Source organism: Kogia breviceps, chromosome 2 (assembly GCF_026419965.1).
Source record: "Kogia breviceps isolate mKogBre1 chromosome 2, mKogBre1 haplotype 1, whole genome shotgun sequence".
NCBI classification, from domain to species: domain Eukaryota; kingdom Metazoa; phylum Chordata; class Mammalia; order Artiodactyla; family Physeteridae; genus Kogia; species Kogia breviceps.
This window is the reverse complement of record NC_081311.1, coordinates 112,622,917-112,644,411: the sequence shown is the minus strand read 5'-3', so window position 1 is coordinate 112,644,411 and position 21,495 is coordinate 112,622,917. Positions and strand designations below refer to the sequence as shown.

General features: G+C 34.2%; 1 protein-coding gene across 7 annotated transcripts in view; it reads left to right on the top strand.

Annotated features, from left to right (window-relative positions):
- The window catches only part of LRP1B (LDL receptor related protein 1B), a 1,895,525-nt gene that overhangs the window by 1,254,735 nt on the left and 619,295 nt on the right, over positions 1 to 21,495 (top strand). For all 7 annotated transcript variants that reach the window (XM_067025946.1, XM_067025948.1, XM_067025945.1 and 4 more), the window contains 4 exons: positions 2,528 to 2,659; positions 4,848 to 5,075; positions 16,230 to 16,404; positions 17,209 to 17,303. In XM_067025946.1, coding sequence (XP_066882047.1) covers positions 2,528 to 2,659; positions 4,848 to 5,075; positions 16,230 to 16,404; positions 17,209 to 17,303 — 630 coding nt within the window. The remainder of the gene's footprint in view (positions 1 to 2,527; positions 2,660 to 4,847; positions 5,076 to 16,229; positions 16,405 to 17,208; positions 17,304 to 21,495) is intronic.

The following is a 21,495-nucleotide window of genomic DNA, read 5'->3' as shown; positions in this document are numbered from 1 at the left end:
TGGTGCAAGAACTATGTCTTGTCTACTATGATATCCAGCTTTTTAAAACTAAGCAGAACACTGAGGTGTTTCCTAAATATGTATTCAGTGCATAAATATGAGGGGTGTTACATGTATCTGAGGTTCTTTTTTTGGTCACCTTGAGTTTTGATAATATGAACAATCAGTAAACCCGGTCTGCACACCTACATATGAATTTCATCTGTTAAGATTGCTTATAGCATTCCATTGACTGCTCAGCTTTTCCCATCTTCTAGATACAATAAATGGGATAGCCTTTGTTTGGTAGGAGTTTACAACCTCTGTATTGCTATTGGATTTTGCAATAGTATTTCTTATAAAATAGTTAATTACTTTATATGAAGTGTTGGCAAACCTTTTCTGTAAAGAGCCAGAAAATAAATATTTTAGGGTTTCGTAGGCCAAGTGGCCTATGCTGAAACTGTTCAACTCTGCTATTGTAGTGTGAAAGCAGCCTAGATAATATGTAAACTAATGAGCATAGCTATATTCCAGTAAAACTTTATTTGCAAAAATAGGCAGTGAACCAGATATGGCTCCAGGATCCACATTTGCTAATCCCTGATTTATATTAAAATGTGAGTATCTGAACCAAATTCCTTAATTTGGTAATTAGAATAGGTATCTGTTTAAATGCATGATTAGAAAGAAACTTCAAAAAGTTTTAACACCACTCTTTCAAAGTGAGAAGAGATAAAAAGTGAAAGAAGTTTTTGTGGCTTTTTTCCATGCTGTGAAGCATAAAATATTGTGAATATTACCTTACAGTGTTATCATTAATACAGATATTGGGCTGCAAAGTCAATATATTTTTTATTTTAGTATGAATATAGAAATTTAATATGTCATCATTGATTTTAAAAAGTTTTTAATCACGATTACAAGATATTGAGAAGAGCTAGTATGATTCTGGGCTAAAGATAATGATGTTCAAAGCAAAATCCAAGTACCTATTATTGAGCTGTCATGGATTAGGCTTTTAATTCTTTGAGAGGAATAGCATTTCCTATGTCAATGTTTTTAAACAAATTTCTCCTCTTCCTTCTTCCTTTTCCTCCCTTTACGCCTCTTTATTTTTTCTGTTTTTCTCCTTCTTCCAACAGTGCCTCTTCATTTCACCACCTTTTCTGTAACATTTTTCCTCCTTAAAAACCTTCCCATCTAACCTCTTGCTTTTCTAACCTGCAATTCCTTAGAGACTCCAATTACGATAGATGAAGTTAAATGGGAAGAAATCATAATATGTGGCATTTATACCATGTGACAGAGGGACATGCACTCCTACAAAATCTCTCAACTTTAGCTTCCAGTATTTTCTAATAACTTTTGTTCTTAATTGATTTGCTTTGGAAAATGTTTCTGAGTCTTTCATTTCCTTTTATTTATTTTTTAAATCAAATACACAGGTATGAATTGTTTTTGTTATCTTGTGGGGAGGGTGTGAAGACTGGCAAAAGCCACGTTGAGTATTTATTAAATTCAGTTAATTTCTCCACAGTTTTTATTATAACCTATTGATTTTTATTCTTTGTGCTTTAAAAGTCTACAAGACTAATATTATTACACTGAGCAATAGATCCATTTGTTAGGAAGATTTTAGTTGAAAACTAAAATATTGCTGGTGGGATCAGAAGGTATAACTCTTTCATGCCTTCAACTGACAAACATAGTTCTAAAGAATTTATTCTACTAGATAAGCTCTATAAAAATAAGATATGAAAGAACAGTTTGATCAATTGACATTAAAATCTTATCCAAAAGGCATGATGACAAAATAAGAAACACAAAAGAATGAGAGAATGACATTGAACTGCAAAATTTAATATTCCATTCTAAATTTGAATATATCACGTTATTTATACAATGGAATATAGTAAGTATAAGTATGTGGAACAAACTTTAGCCATGGAATAAGTTAATACAGAAAAAAAAAAAAAAAAAAGAAGTAGATGTCGTTATAATGAAGGAAGACAAACATGTTTTTCACATAGGCCTCTGATTTGAAAAAGAAGAAATGGCCTGAAGGCGTATACAATATATGTAACAGCAGTTTCCTATGGAAACTGTTCAGAATGTCATGCTAAGGCAAGAAGGGAATCTATATGCTATGGTAGGAAAATAACGACATCTACTGGAACTCCCAACACCGGCATGATAGTCTACCTGAGTTTATTTTATACTAAATGTGATAATTATTCCTGATTATTTCTCAGACAAAATCCTTAAAAAAAAAAATCTTTGCTTCTAAAGCAATAGAATGCATACCATTCCTCTTAGAGGAAATTGAGGGAGTTATCTTAGTTGTTATCTTCAAGGAGGAGAAATGTTTTTGTTCATGTAATTGTTGTGTATGATTGTCTGTTATTATCATATTAATCACTCGAGTAATGGGTGCTATGTAGAGAACTTCACTTTGAATCATTATGTGAATAACCCTTGTCAAACTCAGAGGTTCCCTAATCTAGTCTTCCTTCTTCACTCTTAATATTTCACTGTGTAATTACAGCTCCCAATCCCTGTGCAGCTAATGATGGCAGAGGCCCCTGCTCTCATATGTGTCTGATCAATCATAATAGGAGTGCTGCTTGTGCTTGCCCACACTTGATGAAGCTTTCCTCAAACAAGAAGACCTGCTATGGTAAATTTCTTACAGTTCTTATCTAAACTCCAAATTGAATTCTCTCAAGTTGTATTAGCATTCAGATTTTCCTCAAAGTAAATCGGAAGAGGTTTTTAATGTCCTTAAAAACATTTGATGTGGTGCTATTTTCAGACTCTGTTGATGATTCATCTACTTTTGGGGAGACTGATGAATTATTTAAATATGTGATATGCTGCACTTTGCTGTTTATTACCTTATTCACTTTTTTTCTTGCTACTTTCTTATTGGGTGTGTTAGCAGAATTTATCTCTACAAAACAGGGAGATTTGTAAGTGAAAGTGCATTATCAGAAAATGATGATGTAGGTAACCTGCATAATAAAGAGGTACTTAACAGCTTTAATCTCCTGCTCTTCTACAGTTACTTTAGCATCATTTTATAGGGTATTATCAAGTTGAAGGGAGAAAATATGAAGTAAAATATGTAACTTGGAAAGGTTTGTAAAAAATACTTAAACAGCATATTTAAACTAAAAAATGAAAATAAAATTTGTGAATGAAAACCAGACTATGAGTTCTTCAGAACCTTTTTTTTTTTTAGATTACTTATATAAGTGTTAGCCTACGGTATTTGTGTTTCTCTTTCTGACTTACTTCACTCTAGATGTATATGTATAGCTGATTCACTTTGTTTTAAAGCAGAAACTAACACACCATTGTAAAGCAATTATACTCCAATAAAGATGTTAAAAAAAAAAAGGACACTTAATAAAAGTTGGTGGTTGATAATGAGATATGCTGGGAACTGTGCTTTAACTCTACACAATTTAGAGATGAATTCAAAAAAAGTGAAGGTAGCTTGAACTCTACATAAGATTTTTGATATAAAATAATGTCACATTTAATTACAGATAGAGATCTAATTTACATACGTCATACACATATTCTACATTCTTGAATACACCAAGTTTGCTCTGGACTTTGGGCTAGCTGTTCCCTCTTTTAAAAACACTCCTCTCTTAGATTTTCTAATTCTAGGCTCCTTTTTGCTATTCGTTACCTTTGTAGAGGGCTTCCCTGATGAAGCTAGTTTACAGTAGCTCTCCTACTGATATTTTCTTGTTTCTGGTATTCTTGTTTTTGATATTTCTTTTTTCTGTTCTTTATTTATTGTTTGTCCCTCTTAGAATGTAAACTATTACATGAGAAGGCCCTCATTTATCTCATTTACTTCTGTTTTCCAAGGACCTGTAATTTTGATTGGCATGTAGGAAACATTCAGTTAATATTTGTTGATGTTAGATAAATGGTTGCTCTCTTATTAAGTCAAATGTATTTTTTGATGTTGCCAACATACCTTGGAAATTAGAACTTCTCAAAAAAAAAAATCAGACTGTGGGTTTTTTTAGTTTTGTTTTGTTAGTAATTTTTGTTTATTTGTAAAGCAGTTACTTTTAAGGGCAAAAAAGAGTGTATTCATCAAATCTTAACTCAGGAATTTAGGCACATGTGGGTTTAATTAATTTTATACAGTAATACCATACCTCAAATATCAACAATAACCCCAAAGAGAAAAACAAGAGAATAGAACATCTGTGACTCCTATTTCTATTAAATCTAGTAATATTTCACAAACTCATTACAAGAAATGTGCCTATTTAAGTAGAAATGATAGAATGCCTCACAATATTAATTACTACAGATTCACAAAAATTTACAGTACAGCATGCTTTAACATTATATGAACCCTAATTTTGATAGGGAAAATATAAACATGATTTCTAAAAGCAATGTTTAATCTCATTTTATTCAAAGATAGTATAGAAAAAATGTTCTTAGCTTCCTTCAAAAAGCACTTAATGCACTGAAATATTGTTATAGTTATAAACAAAGAACAAATATGGCTGTTTGATGTTTGTAGAGTTCATGTCCTTTAACAAGTTTGTTTGAAATTCTAAGATCAGATCAATTACTGATAATTTCTTGGCATTTCTAACTAAAGAAAAATGGTTTAAGGATTCTAAGTTGTTTTACATTTGTTATTATTATATACTTTCATTTAAAAATAGATAAATCATTTCTGCGTTCATGTTTCCATCAAATCTTGGTCATGATTTTCTGGTGTTAAAATCCTATTAAATCATCAACAAATAATATTTAGAATTTCTAGACAGCTTCAAACTTGCCAAGCTTATAAAGAAAACACATTTCTATTTCTTTTCTAGAAATGAAAAAATTTCTTCTTTATGCAAGACGTTCTGAAATCAGAGGAGTGGATATTGATAATCCATATTTTAACTTTATCACGGCCTTTACAGTCCCTGATATTGATGATGTTACTGTGATAGACTTTGATGCATCTGAAGAACGTTTATACTGGACAGACATTAAGACACAAACCATTAAACGGGCTTTTATTAATGGAACTGGATTAGAAACTGTTATTTCTAGAGGTAAAAGATTTTCACTTTACATCTTAAAAAATGTTTGTTATTCAGTTTGTAATAATTGCATCTCTTTTGTATTCTTTTTCTATTATCCAATTCTATGTTGTTAATTGAGAGTTGGAATTGATTATTCAGAGATTTAATAATATGCTATATCCTAACAATTGTAGAATGCTATAATTATGTTGCACATAGTAGTCTGATAACTAGAAATTTAGTTTCACAAGAAGAAAAAATTTCAGAACAGATAATTTGCAGATTTCTAAATAAACAGATTTGAAGACTCCTTTTTGCTGATGCGGGAAAAGTTGTATTTGCCTAGAGAAAATATAGGATATTGGTAAAGACTCGTTTCCCCCTCTGATTCAAGCTTGTTATCAACTTTCTTTTGTATGTATCTTTACAGAACTAGACTAAACAAATAAGAGAGGAAACCTGTTCCTACCCACCTCCTGACCCAGCAGGTTGAATCACAGGTTTTCAGTAATGCTGTTGATTAACCATTTAAAAAAAAAAACAAAACTTTTCCTAAAGTAGAAAATATACCTGAAAAGAGACATACATATAAATGCAGTAGCTGAATTCTAAATATTTAGCATTGCATTATTTTCATTTTTGCTTAAATTTTGGTATAATGTGATTTCTGAGTCAGTTATCGTTTTAGTGAGTGAATCTTAGTTGAGCACCTGGTGTTTGCCGTGACTGCAAAATCAAAGAAGACACAGTTTTTCTGCAGTTTCATGGCCCCTAGGCATGATAGAGTGATTTGAAGGAGGATGGAGGAAGGCATGGTCAGTGATCCATATAGATATATCAGACTCCTCTGCCTTGAAGCATACTGACAATTTAAAATCAGACCTTGGGGGCTTCCCTGGGGGCTTCCCTGGTGGCGCAGTGGTTGAGAATCCGCCTGCCGATGCAGGGGATACGGGTTCGTGCCCCGGTCCGGGAAGATCCCACATGCCGCGGAGAGGCTGGGCCCGTGAGCCATGGCCGCTGAGCCTGTGCGTCCGGAGCCTGTGCTCCGCAACGGGAGAGGCCACAACAGTGAGAGGCCCGCGTACCACAAAAAAAAAAAAAAAAAAAAAAAAATCAGACCTTGGGCTTCCCTGGTGGCGCGGTGGTTGAGAGTCTGCCTGCCGATGCAGGGGACACGGGTTCGTGCCCTGGTCCGGGAGGATCCCACATGCTACGGAGCGGCTGGGCCCGTGAGCCATGGCCGCTGAGCCTGCGCGTCCGGAGCCTGTGCTCCACAACGGGAGAGGCCAACAGCAGTGAGAGGCCCACATACTGCAAAAAATAAAAAAATAAAAATAAATAAAATCAGACCTTATTTGAGCAATGATCAACTTCTTAACGAAAGCAATAAGAAGTGCAGGTTTTAAATTTACAGTATTTTTCAAGAGTTTCCATTGGCTTGATTGCCATTAGTAGATCTGAGAGTATTTGAGCACTCAGGTGCTCTTGTATGTATGCTAGCTCTTTACCCATCTCAGGTTAGTACTGTTAATGCAACTTGAATGAATTGGTTATAAGCTTGTTTAAATATTGAATTACAAACTTTCCCTAAGAGAAAGCCTTTCTAAAAAAGCTAATGCAAAGATTTCCTTTTTGTGCAGGATTTTTTTACAGGAGCAAGGGAAAAAATAATTATTGTTAGACTAGATTTAAAAAGACTACCTGGTTAATGATTATGAAAAATCTTGAGAGAACAGTTAAAGCACATAAGGTACTGCCAAGACTGAGAGTCAGTTTGGTGGTCTTCTCACGAGAAATTCATCAAAATCTAATAGAAAATTGTTCACATACTTTTATCGTGAATGTGAAATACTTTCCAAAGGCTCTATGAATCGTATAAAGTAAAAGATGTTCTATCTCAAAAAAAACTGAGGAAAGATTTTCTGTCTCTAATTGTAAATTGATAACTAGTAGTAATTTGGTGAGTTTATCTTTGAGAAAATCACAGACTTATCTCCATTTAGCAGACTCTATTTACAATTATTAACCAAAAATTGAGCAATAATATTTTCTCACTAATAATAGATGTACTCATTAGGATCAATAATTATTAATTCAGTCATTTTGAAAAGTATTAGAATATGTTCTATATGATAAGAAATTGAATGAGGGTCAGTATAGACTGTATAGTATGAAGTACAGAACAAGAGGGTGTTATACAAGCTGATGGAGCTAAAAAAACAGGAACCAAATCATGCCAGCCTTTATAGGTTAACTAGTTGATTTTTATGTTAATACTAAAAATAATGGAAACTTAGGAAATGTTTTAAGGAGAGTACAACTACATGATTATCTTTGCTTTGGAAAAGATCACTCTAGATATTATGTGTAGGGACTTCCCTGGCAGTCCAGTGGTTAAGACTTTGCCTTCCAATGCGGGGGCTGCATGTTCGATCCCTGGTCAAGGAGCTAAGATCCCACATGCCTAGCGGCCACAAAAACAAAACATAAAAAATATATAGATATTATTTTATATCTATATAAAAATATATAGATATTATGTTTAGTGGAGAATTGAAAAGGTCTGGGTTGGGGGGTAGATGAGCAGTAGACTCTGGGAAACAAGGCTACTATAGTGGTTTTAGTAAGAGGTGATGGAAGCCTGGACAAGGGTGGAAACAATAGAGATAGTGAAATGTGGAATAATCATTGAGGTATCAATGAGTAAATATATGAAATAACTGAATATGAAATTGAGGAATAGACATTTTCAAGGACAACTCAGTTTCTGGCTGCCCCACAAGTTGAATGATGTTGCTTTTCCCTTTCTTCCAAAGTGAAACCTGGGTAGGGACTGATATGTCCTTCCATTAAAAGAGAAACTTGAGATGAACTTTTGACAGTTCAGTTTCTGAATGCATCAAGTAACTTAAATCCTGCCAGTAATTGTACTTTATTTTATGCTTTCATCTTTTAGATTCCTTGTAAATGACTCTTTGGCCTTTCTCTTACTTCTTATACTGTTGGCCTCTGTGTATTTTCTCACTTCACTGTCTTCCATCTACTGGAATTTTTCTTGAGACACTCTTCATATTTTCCTCAGCCCAAGTCTAATGTGAAACCACCAAAAAAAAAAAAAAAGGATCGGGCCCCAAATCAGTGAGATCTAGATTTTGGAAATAGTCCTTGAATTAAAGTAGAAAGTTTAGACAGGGAACATCTGTTGTTTTGCCTATTACTGAATAGAATTTTCAATTTTCATTTTCACCCAGGAAGCCTTTTGATGGAAGAATGTCAACATCTGTGATTTTAAAAAGAGGAAAGTAAAGAAAAGAAAGAAAGAAAGGCGAAAATGATACCTGTAAATGCCATTCCATTGAGAACTGTGTATCTATAGCAGTGGGTGCTAAATGAGCAATACTTCCCACATATATTCTTTATCTTTTAGTTAGAAAGATAGAAATGCTATTTTAGTTTACTCCATGGGCTTTTTTTTTTTTTTTCTCACACCATATTCTGGATTTTGTATCTGGGATGTTGAATGGGTGGGGAGATAGCAATTATTTCACTAAGACAATCAAAGAGCTTTATATCTGGTGAGGGCAAAATGTAAACATCTAACTAATGTATAAGACTCAATGAAATAATGAGGCTAATAAGGTGTAAGCCACTTCTTACAAAATTAGCACAAGGAGTACTGAGTTCTTACATGGGGTTACTAAATTTCCCACTTAGGAGGAGGTGGTGAAATGAGGGTTCTGGAGGAAATTGTAACAAGATCAATCTGGTTAAGCTATCAGTAGGTGCAAAGATCTGGACATAAATACATACAGAGGAGCAAGCAGTGAGGGGCAGATAGATCTTGTAAAAGAGTAAACTAGAAGGTTCATATCATGGCAGATCACAGAGGGTCTTATACCAGAGGAGATGTTTTTGTTTTTTGTTTTGTTTTAGTTTTTTCCCCTCAAGACAATGGAAAGCTGCTGAAGACTTCTACAGATGGGTATAGGTCATTCAAACTCTTGTGAAGATAAATCATGTTATCAACCTGATAGTTAGATTGGAAAAGTGAGAAATTATAGACAAGGATACAACTATAAGGTTACAGAGATGTTCCAAATCTGAAACAAAATTTAGATATAAGAAGGTGACAGACACCAAGAGTAGATGTAGAAGTAATTGAACCTGGTGAATGAAAGAGAGGTGAAGTTGACCAAATAATTGGAAAGATATTGGAGAAATTGATCCAGATGAAAATAAAAGAACGAGGCTTGCTTCAGAATTTTTTCCCAAATCAGCAGTGAGTTGTTTCTATAAGATAGGAATAATTATAGGTTTAGGACATTAAGAATATAAAGATTAGTCAAAAAGTTATAATTCTGCCCCTATGTTTTCTCAAAAAAGAAAAAAGATTGGGAAGGCATACATATGTGTTAAAAGTGACAAAACCAAGGCCATGGTAAATGCTCAATTGTTCAGAGTTGGAGAGGCATAAAATTAGTGAGGGTGAGCATAGAAGGTTCCTAAAGTATTTATAATTGTTCTTAAGCTGGATCATGGATTTATGGATATTTTATTAATTTGCATACCATGTGTTATATATAGTAATATATATGTATATACACACATACATGTATATATATTTGTATGATCAATTTTTCATAAGTGCAATAAATAGAATATTAATATTTACAAAGTTCCCTTGAGAAAGCTTTCTATAAGCATTACCAATTTGCTTTTTTAAACTTTGCTTCTAAGAACAGTAAAATAATTGCCCAGAAACCTACTGTAAATGAGTTTTGATTGGGTGAAACCATAACTGCCCTCAGAAAGTTATAAGAATTGGGATCCCTTCCTCCTTTGAAGGCATGCCTGATTTGGGGTAGAAGTCTTTGTGTTCACGCCCAAGAAACTGCTGTCAGTAGGTCCACTTCATAGGAAAAAAAAAAAAAAAGATGTCTCACAAGCAGAGAATTGACAGCCAGTCCTTTTTCATTTAGATTTCTCTACATTTTAACCAATTTGTATGTTTACCTCCATCCCTCTTTCATTTAAGACCTTCTTTCTGTAATCTTTTTTCTTCTCTCTGAATTATATCCTTTAATGTTCCTTTAGTTTAGGGAGAATCTGTTAGTGATAATCTGATATAATATCTGAAAATATACTTATTTAGTCCTTTTTTTAAAGATAAGTTTTTTTAAATTGTAGTAAAATACACATAACATAAAGTTTATCACGTTGACCTTTCTATTTTTTTTTTAATTTTATTTTTGGCCACACCATGCGACATGTGGGATCTTAGTTCCCCAACCAGGGATCGAACCCACACCCCCTGCAAGGGAAGTCCCTTGACCCTTCTTAATTGTACAGTTCAGTAGTGTTAAGAACATTCACAGTTTGTGACCAATCTCCAGAAATCTTTCTGTCTTGCAAAATGAAATTATACCCATTAAGCAACAACTCCCCACACCCCTTCTCTCATCTCCTGGAAATCACCATTCTATTTTTGTGTCTATGAATTTAACTACTCTAGGTACCTCATAAAAGAGGTATCATATAGTATTTGTCTTTTTGTGAGTGGCTTATTTCACTCAGCATGATGTCTTCACAGTTCATCCATATTGTAGCCTGTCAGAATTTCCTTTCTTTTTAAGGCTGAATAATATTCCATTGTATGTATGTATCACAATTTGTTTATACATTCATCAATCAATGGATATTTGGGTTGTTTCACTTTTGACTATTATGAATAATGCTGCTATGGACATAGGTATATGAATATCTCTTTGAGACCTTTAAATTTTTTTGGTTATATACCCAGAGGTGGAATGGCTGGATCATATGGTAATTCTATTTTTAATTTTTTGAGGAACTGCCATACTGTATCCCACAGGGCTGCACCATTTTAAATTCTCACCAACAGCCCACAAGGGTTCCAATTTCTCCATATTCTTGCCAATATTTTTATTTTGTTTCTGTCTTTCTTTTGTTTTTTGTTTGTTTGTTCATTTTCTATAGTAGCCATCCTAATGAGTATGAAGTGGTATATACTTGTAGTCATGATTTGCGTTTCCTAATGATTAGTAATGTTGAATATCCTTTTGTGTTCTTGTTGGCCATTTCTATATCTGCTTTGGAGACATGGCTATTGAGTTTTTGCCCATCTTTTTGTTGATGTTTAAGTGTAGTTTGAAAGATAATGATGGTTGAGTACAAATTCCAAGTTTAGAGTTACTTTCTCTCAACCCTTTCCAGATATTATTTCACTATCTTTTCACATCTCTTATTGCTGCTGAGAATCTCTGTTTGTCTAATTGTCATTCTTCTTTGCAGGATGTGTCTTTTCTCTCTAGATTCTTTTAAGATCGTCTTTTTCCTCCTGATAATATTTTTATTTAGCAACCTAAAGTGTGTCGTACTTCCTTTGGGGTCATGTGTTTCATCAGCACAGGGAGGAAAAACCGTCAACTATTATATCTGACCATTTTTTCTAGCCTAGTCTCTCTATTCCTTCCTTTGTAAACTCTGACTAGGTATGGTACGTTATTCATTCTAACCTCCAACTCACCTAATCTTTCTGTTTCTCTGTGCTTTCTCTGGCTAACTTCCTTCAATTTGTCTTGCAGTTCACTAGCTGTCTTGCAGTAACTAGTGTCTAACCTGCTGGTTAATCCATCTAATGAATTTTTTTAAAAATATTTGCAAGTTATTTTTGCTTCTCATTTATATATATTCCAAGAAGATTTTAAAAAAATAAATGATTGTACCTTGCTTATTATTTTGAAGCGTATATTTTCCTTTAAAATATTCTGTGCATTTTTCTTTATCTTACACATAATAATTTTAAAACATGTAGGCTTTGGAGACTTAAACCCATTGTTTATTTTTCTCTTTATTCTTGGTCTTATGTCTCATTTCTTTTAATTTTAATTTGTTTTAATTTTTTGTTCTGATCAATTATGAGGAGAAACTCAGTCTATGGAAATTGTGAGGACCTGGGTTAAAACATTTTTTTCTTCCATAGAGGATTTGAATTTGCTTCTGTTGGAGGGAAAAGGAGTGACGATAAGGCAGGAATCACTTTAGTTTGATTTCTCCTCTACCCAACCAATGAATACCTTGTTTATAAACTATTAATCTCTTACCAAAGCATAGACCTATGCTTAGAATTTTTTTTCATACCCAGGAAAGAGACAGAAAATAATGTTTTATATTTATTTTAAAAATTATTCTCCTTTTTAAGTAGGCAGATTTTTTTATTTCCCACTCACCCAAGGATGTAGATCCTTCTGATATCCTGGGATTGCTCTTGTTTAGCTCTGCTACATTTTGTGAGTTTAAGGACTGAATCCTCTTGCACTGAGCAACTAATAATCCTGGAATCTCTAGATTATCATTACAAGTTTTTGTCCCAGTGGCAACACCAACATCTGTATTCCCACTCCCCTTCCTTTATGATTTTAGCTAACATACAAGTGTGTGTTAACACTTAGAGATATCCCTGTCTGTCTTATGATCTCAACAATGCATTTAAAAGTTATAGTTTATCATACATCAGGGAATTTTGTGGTAACGGAGGGCCTTTATGAATATCTAATCTGCCTTTCTTCAAGAAGTGAGAGTCCCTGGAAATAGTAAATTGAACTTTCTGAGAAACTTGTTCAGAGGTCTTGGCCTGACTTACTTGAAAACAAGAGTTGAGTCAATTCCTTATTTTAGTATTTTTATTAAAAAAAGAAAAATATCATTAAACATATTGCAGTTTTTATTGTTCGCCCCACCCCTTTACTGTGAATTTACCAGGACACTCTAAAACAATGAGACTTGGGCATTAGTGGTGGTCAAAAAAGACATAAAATTTATCTTAGGCATAAAGCTGATAATTAGAAACTCCAAACTAATGGACAGGAAAAGGGTGAGGATAGAAAATGAGAATTGAGATTGCCTGAGTATATGATTAGATATGTACTCCTGAAAATACACTTGAGGATCTTACATCTGGCATTTTTAGCTCAGCTCACATATCCTTAAAATTATGGATTGTGCATATCATGAATTCATTCATCAATTCATTAAAAATATTTATTTTGAAGGCAATGTTGTATATGTTTGGGAAGGGGGGGTATAAAGATAAATTAGCAAGGAGCCCACCTTCAAGAAGTATATGTGAAAGTACTAGTATGTTAGCAAATAATTATCACATTAGGTAGAAAGGGATTGACCAGATAGTCTTATTGAGTTAGGTAGATAAAGAAAATCTTTATGGCTGGAATATATAGGAGAATTGATTAGGTTTTTGTGGTTGAAGGATGATGTTGCCTATCAGCTGGCCTATTTTGCATGAGATTTAGAAAAGTGAAGATGTGATTGGATGTGAGGTCCAGGTAATTCTATATAGATTGGAAAGTTTAGGACAAGGCTGGGCATCTGAGAACACATCAATATGGCTGAAGTATAATAAGATAATCGGCTAAAAATAGTGAGAAATAAGGTTGGAAAGGTAATTATATTCAGATTATACAGAAAGTCAGGCTAAGGAATTTAGACATCACTTTCTGAGTGGTTGGAAGTGATAGAATACCTTGGGGCAACCAAAGGTCATGATCCAGAGCTCTCTAGTCAGAAAAATAACCTGGCAGCACTAAATCAACTGTTTGAAAGAAGAAAAAGACTGTATGCTATGCAATAGTAAAGATAGAAATAGATTTGAGAGAGCATGAACTACAGAATTCACAAGGACTAAATAGGTATTCATAGCTTACATTTGGCTATGATTTCCAGTTTAAAAATGTAATGTCTTCTCTAGGCTGTATGATTAAGAGTCAATCAGAAATAAGTAAAAGGATTTTGAGCAGAAGAGATAGGGGAAAAAAAAACAAACTATGGATAACATGTATTTTAGAGGAAATAAAAACTTATTTTATTTTTGCCAGTACCAAGCAATTCAGGGTAAAAAAACAGAAAGTATTAAGTCCTTGGTTTGGCAAAGTATCCCTCAACCCTGAATTAAGCTGCATGAACACACATCCTCTAATATTCACAACAATCCTATGAATTATCTATAATTATCCTCATTTTGCTGATTAAAAAAAGGCCAAAATTTAAGCGATTTAAGGACAAAAAATAGGCACCCAATCTAGAACAGGAAGCCGAATCTTCTCATTACTGTTTCTCAGCAACCAATTAAGTCCAGAGGGTGAAGGAGGAAGAATAAATATTCTGGGTGAGGCAAATAAATATCTGACTTGGCAGGTTTAGCTTTACAGAGGTGTTGTATTACTTTTTCTTCCCTTGAGAAAAGAGGGAACTGGATGAGAATAACTAAAAATAAAAATATATTTCAAGTGTTAGGCTGAGAAATGAAGTTCACATACAAAATTTGCCAACTTACCAGAAATTAATGATGAAAGGTAACTTGCAGAGTGAGAAGTTGTTTCTTAGAGGAGAAATTGAAATATAGGGAATACCTTTTAAGGTCACTGTGATTAAAAGTTATTTAGAAATAATAAAAAGAATATTGAGCAGGAAAATAGGCTCTGTTAAGACTCAAGGATGTAAACTTGGGGTAGTGCCTACCATGCCAGCACGGCACTTCACAGCTGACCCAGAACTGCCAGGCCTCCCTTATTTTGCTCCTTTAAATTTTGAACTAGTGAGACTTCCCTGGTGGTGCAGTGGTTGGGAGTCCACCTGCCAATGCAGGGGACACGGGTTCAAGCCCTGGTCCAGGGGGATCCCACATGCTGTGGAGCAACTAGGCCCATGTGCCACAACTGCTGAGCCTGGGCTCTGGAGCCCGTGAGCCACAACTGCTGAGCCTGAGTGTCACAACTACTGAAGCCCGCACACCTAGAGCCCGTGCTCTGCAATAAGAGAGGCCACAGCAATGAGAGGCCTGCGCACCACGGTGAAGATTGCCCCCCCTCTAGCGGCAACTAGGGAAAGCCTGCGCACAGCAATGAAGACCCAACGCAGCCAAGCATAAATATATAAATAAATGTTTTTTTTTTTTTTTTTTTAATTGAACTAGTTAGCAGATTTTACAAATCCAGAGTTTTCACTTTCTGAAAACCTAGCTTGGTGGCATCTTTTGAAAACAATAGAAAGGGAAGATGTAGCAATTAGAAGAGCTAAGTAGCAGCTGTTCTGGGTTTCTAGCAGCATTTAGATTGGAACTGCTCTGGAGTAGTGACTACAGCACTTGAGAGCTAGTTATAACTTGCAGAATCTTAGGACCCTCCCCAGACCTACTGAATCAGAATCTTCCTTTTAAGAGTCTCCAGGTGTCTTGTAAATTTGAGTAGCAGGGGTCTGGAGAACCCTAAGAGGTACAGCGTGATAGAAAATGTTAAAACTTTATGAAATAAAGGTGAAACTAAGTAAAAGTAGTCAAATGCCACAGACTGGGAACTAAATTGGCCTGCTTTACCTGTTAATATGTTAAAAAGATTTCCTAGTATCCATTGTTTTTAAAACTCATTTTAATTTGTTTCTTTAATTTAAATGTGCAATTATATTTTAGCCTAAATTCCATCATTTTTAAAAAAGATGCCTTATTGAATCATCAAGTAATAGCAACCCCAATATTCATATTGGATGTAATGAATCAAAACATAATTAGATTTCAGTAATTTCTGTAGAATCCACATTGGAGGAATGTTAAAAGGGCTTTAGTTTCTTTGCTCATATCTCAGTCAATTTCTGTTAATTATCCATTTAAAAAATGTTCAACTCTGGTAATTCTTCTTGGAAAGTTGAATTGTTTTATTTCAGTTCAGTAACAAATTGGCATTTAAAACATAAAATGGCCCATTTGTGGATGGGCCACAAGTACTTTCTCCTAACTAGAAAGATGTGCCATCAACTAGAGAAGCTGTTACTCTAATTTGAATTTTGGTCACCTTGGCCCATAGGACTGCTGCCTGTGTCTGCTCCTAAGTGTTTACTAGTGAATCGTTGACTGTTAGTGTAATTTCAATGCTAATTGTTACTTCAGGTTTTTCAATTGGCTCAGCAGTAAGACATTAATGATTATTCATGCCTTAAGAAAGGCTGATAAGGGAATGAGATTACAATCTTGTACAATTTTAGCTAACTAATAGTGTAAATTAAATTTTCCCTGCGACAGAAAATAACTGACTTAGAAAGCCAAAAGAATGAAAAACTTTGTTCATTTTTAATTTTCTCTTTCCTGTTGTACAGATATTCAGAGTATCAGAGGGTTAGCTGTGGACTGGGTCTCACGTAATTTATACTGGATTAGCTCAGAATTTGATGAAACGCAAATTAACGTGGCAAGACTAGATGGCTCCTTGAAAACCTCAATTATCCATGGAATCGATAAGCCACAGTGTCTAGCAGCTCACCCAGTCAGGGGGTAAAGTATGATTATTTTTTTAATTTTTCAAAAATTTTACACACTTTTGCTCTGATTTTATGTAAAAACTTTGTTGAATTCAGAAGAGACACACACACACATATATAAGCTATACAGTCAAAAAAGCAAATGTGAATATGGAAATTGGACGAGATCCCTGCTTAGAGATTTCTGTTTTCTGCATGAAATCAGATTTTTATATATTATTGTAAAATTTTATCAATTTATGTTTCTAAAGAGTGACAGTTCAGAATAAAAAAAAAATGCCAGGAGAAGTTGTTAATTTCATTTCAAATACCAGTTGTTAATAACATATTTGCTGTGTGTTAGTATTATGGTCACTGCTAAGTAGATCAGATTCTCCCATATTCTGGCTAGTCATTATGTACCCATGTAGAGAACTTGGGTAGGGCTAAAAGAAATTCATTCTCCTGAGTGCTTTCAACTGGAATGATTGAAATGACTTTGTTCCCTTCTCTGGTGCCTGATTTCTCCAAGCCAAGAGGATTCAATCTTGATGAATGACTTTAAATGGAAATAATTTACTGTAGTCATAGTTAAATATTCAGTTGTGAATGTAGGTGCGGGAAAGTGAGTGAAATAATTGTCCTTCAATGACAGGAAAAAGCAAGAGTGGTACTTTTTTCCCAAGCAAGTGGCTCAACAATCTGGGGGCCTTCCTGAAAAAAAATTATCCTGAGCCAAGAATTTACTTTAATATTAACTTTGTTCTTCAATGTATGCTTCTAATCAACAAGTAGGTCTATATCTAATATTTTTAAACCATATCTCTTTTGAAATAAGGAAACTCTACTGGACGGATGGAAACACAATTAATATGGCAAATATGGATGGCAGTAATAGCAAGATTCTCTTTCAGAGTCAAAAGGAACCAGTTGGTAAGTTCTTTTTTTATAGTTAATCACTGTAGTTTTTTTTTTTTTTTTTTTTTTTTTTTTTTCTTTTTGAGGTACACGGGCCTCTCACTGTTGTGGCTTCTCCCGTTGCGGAGCACAGGCTCTGGACCTGCAGGCCCAGTAGCCATGGCTCATGGGCCCAGCCGCTCCACGGCATGTGGGATCTTCCCAGACCGGGACATGAACCCATGTCCCCTGCATTGGCAGGCGGACTCTCAACCACTGCGCCACCAGGGAAGCCCATCACTGTAGTTTTTAATATGACAGATCTGTGCTTGTACAATGGATCTTTGACCTAGAGCCTGAAAGAAAATATTATAGATTAGTAATATAAATTAAATCAGAAATTTATCAATCTTATGGAATCCATTTGGTCCAAGTAGGGTAGGGAAGAAACATTCTTTTTCTGGAAAAGAAGTTAAGTTTTTTTGATAAGAGAATTTTTACAATATCTTAAGTATGGAGGTTGCTTAAAACAATGTAATTAATAAATATAATATCTTATTCTCACTGGTGAATATCTGATACACCAGTTGCTATGGTGGCAATATGATGTACTGAAGCCTTCTCTGATCATCATCATTGTGGCATTATTAATAGTTACAATGATTTGAGTTTAAGTATTTAATATTTAGTTTTCAGCAATTTTCACTTACTCTGCAGGGTGTTTATTTAGTTTGTCATTCTACCTTTGTTAACCACTGTAACTCATCAGGTAAAATTTCATGGTGCTGAAAGAGAGCTTTGACTCATTCCCATAAGTGATCTTTGAAAATCAAAGTACAAAGATTCTTTTAGAAGATAAAGTTACATTATACTATTCTTTTCAAATAGATATCTATAGATTGTGCTATTCTTTTCAAACTGTAATCACTCTTTCCTCATATTCTCTTCTGTTTCTTTGAGAGGCAAAAATTATCATATTGCCTTAATTTGTCATCTCAATGTATGTCTTTTTAAAAATCCAATAATGAAACTGAATTTTGATATTATAGTAAATGTGCCAATGATGGAATATACAAAAGAAAGTCATCATTTTGCTTTGAATTGAATACTGTGTATTTTTAAATCTTGGGGTAAAATCCCTACACCATGAAGCTTTTCAGCAATATTTTCTTAGTTTTAGAACTGTGGAAGTATACTTTCTTGAAGTATCTCATTTTTAATAGTGATGATTCAATAAAGGGATAATATCAACAAGATTTGCAATAAATAATTCTTTTTATGTGGTCCATAGAATAAACCTTTTCATGTAAAATGATACTATTAACAACTCTTTTCTTTGGACTGTGTTCTAAGATTTGATACACAATTGAAATTCAAGGTAGTGTTAGAAATTAAAGGCAAATTGAAATGCTAATACTTCTGTGTAGAAGATGATAGAACAGAAGAAACAAGGGACTCTACAAGATTAGGACCCATACAAAGGACTTAATTTGGACTAAAGCAATACAGTTGGTTCTTATCTGGAGTTGTTCAGAATATTTAATATGGAAAAGTGAGTATGACTGTAATAGTATGAGCAAATAAAGTCCTTACATTGTAATGTGGTAGCTATAGGTTACACCAAAATGTTCATTTATGTGCTCGTTTTTATAATGGGAAAAACCTTATCTTCTTTAATACTAAATTTCCATTTTCCTACTCAAAATAAATTAAAGAACAGCTATATATGAAGCTTATATAAAGAAAGTTTGTAAGAAAAAGAATTAGTGTTACTATTTACACTTTGTAGTTGGCCCTTCAGGTGTTATACACCAAGTGATATTTTTAACTGTGCATAAATGATTATTAAACATCCAGTAACAAATATTAAATACCACTTCATGTCAGTTATTGTTATATTTGAAAATTACTTTACAATAAATTCAGAATGATACTGTTAAATTTTAATTTGTGCAAGATAGACTATTTTCCCAGAAATAACCCAGAACCTTATTACAAACCATATCTTAAGTCAGCATTAATGAGTATGTCCTGTGAGTCAGACATTCATTTATTCAATAAACAGATTTTTATTGAGTAACAGATTTTGTATTCGGCCTGTTGATAAAAATTTGACATTGTCCTTTTGCTTTAGGGGCACACGAACCTAAATCATTTTAGATCCCATTAAGTGAATTTATCTCAGTGACCTTGAGCAAATTACTGTTAGCTCGGTGGTACTTGCTTTCCTCATCTGTAAAATCAAGGCAAAATGCCTATTTTGTAAAGTTCTCATGAGGATTAAATGAGGAAAACTTATGAAAAGAACATCTGGCCTTTAATAATAGAACCTATCAGGAGTAGTAGTAGAAAGTATATTGGGTCCAATAGACTGAAATTTGAATGATTTGATTGTCTGCAGTATTGAGTACATATAAATGAATTCAGTTAAGAATAAACATAGAACAGAATCCATAGAAATCTAGCAGAGGAACATACATAACCAAGTGGGCCTCTGAGATGAGCAAATTTTTATGCACATCTATATTGTCTTGATGCTGGTGCTAAGAGGCAAACAAGTTTGAAGTACCGGGTTCTGCTCTCACATCTTCCCAGCATAGCCCCTTAGGACCATTAGACAACTGTGCCGTCATCTTGTTCTAGAAGTTCTTGATGTGATTTACAAATAAGTATTGCTTACAAGTTCCTTCCAGTAACTTTCTACTTCAGGTTACTAGTCATGTCACCCAGGTGCTAAGACTGATGGTCTCTGCAATGCTATATGACAGACTGTGCTGTCCATGTGTAAATGTGTTCGTCTTGCTGTTTCTCCTATGTTCCCTGTCTAACCCTGTGGCCATTTGGCTCTATAGGAGAGGAAAATTTTTTCCTCTGTCTTTCTAGGTTCTTTTGGCTGGTCTAATGCAGGCATACCTCAGAAATATTGCAGATTTAGTTCCAGACCACCGAAATAAAGCAAATATCACAATAAAGCGAGTCACATGGAATTTTTGGTTTCCCAGTATGTATAAAAGTTATGTTTACACCATACTGTGGTCTTTTAAGTGTGTGATAACGTTATGTCTTAAAAAAAAATGTACATACCTTAATTAAAAAATACTTTATTGATAAAAAATGCTATCCATCATCTGAGTCTTCAGTGAGTCATTGTGGTAATGGCAAAGACCACTGATCACAGATCACCATAATAAATATAATAATAAAAAATTATGAAATATTGTGAGAATTACCAAACTGTGGCACAGAGACATGCAGTAGGCAAATGCTGTTGGAAAAATGGTGCTGATAGACCTGCTCGATGCAGGGTAGACTCAAACCTTCAATTTGCCTAAAACACAGTATCCACAGGGTGCAATAAAGTGAAGAACAATAAAATGAGGTATGCCTGTAATTAAATTGACAGAAGGCAGATTAACAGGAGAAAAGAAATTAATTATGTAAGTATGGGAGCCCCGTAAGAATGAGACCCAAAGAAGTGACCAAAGCAGGCAATTGTTTCTTTTAGACAAAGAAACAATTATTTGTGAAGATTTGACAAAACAAAGGGGTTTGGGCTTGCAGTTCCAAAATAATGAAGTAACAAAGCTTATTTATACTGCTTTCTTGGCCTTGAATTCCCTATCTCTGGTGATAAGGATGCCTTCTATCTTCCTGGTATAGGGAGGATACCTTCACATGAGGGAATTAGTCCCTATTTTCAGGCAAACAAAAGAGGCTCAGTATTTTTCTTTCACCTGCTGTTTCTTAAGTAACTTTAATTCAATATAATCAATGTGGGGGAAGGGTTGGGGGGAGGGATAGTTTGGGATTGACATGTACACACTGCTGTATTTAAAATGGATAGCCAACAAGGACCTACTGTATAGCACAGGGAACTCTGCTCAATATTCTGTAACAACCTAATTGGGAAAAGAATTTGAAAAAGAATAGATATATGTATATGTATAACTGAATCACTTCATTGTACATCTGCAACTAACACAACATTGTTAATCAACTGTACTCCAATATAAAATAAAAAGTTTAAAAAAAATAAAATTAACAACTATCAACAAGGAAAAAAAATCAGTATGCCAACATAGCACATTTTGGGGTAGCCTTTCCTGAACCCCATCAGGTCTCATTAGCACCTCAGATATTTCTCATAAAAAGAAAGAACAAACAGAAATCAATTGGTCAATTTATCTACTTATTCGCAAGTTTTGTTTTGTTTGTTTTTCAGCACAGA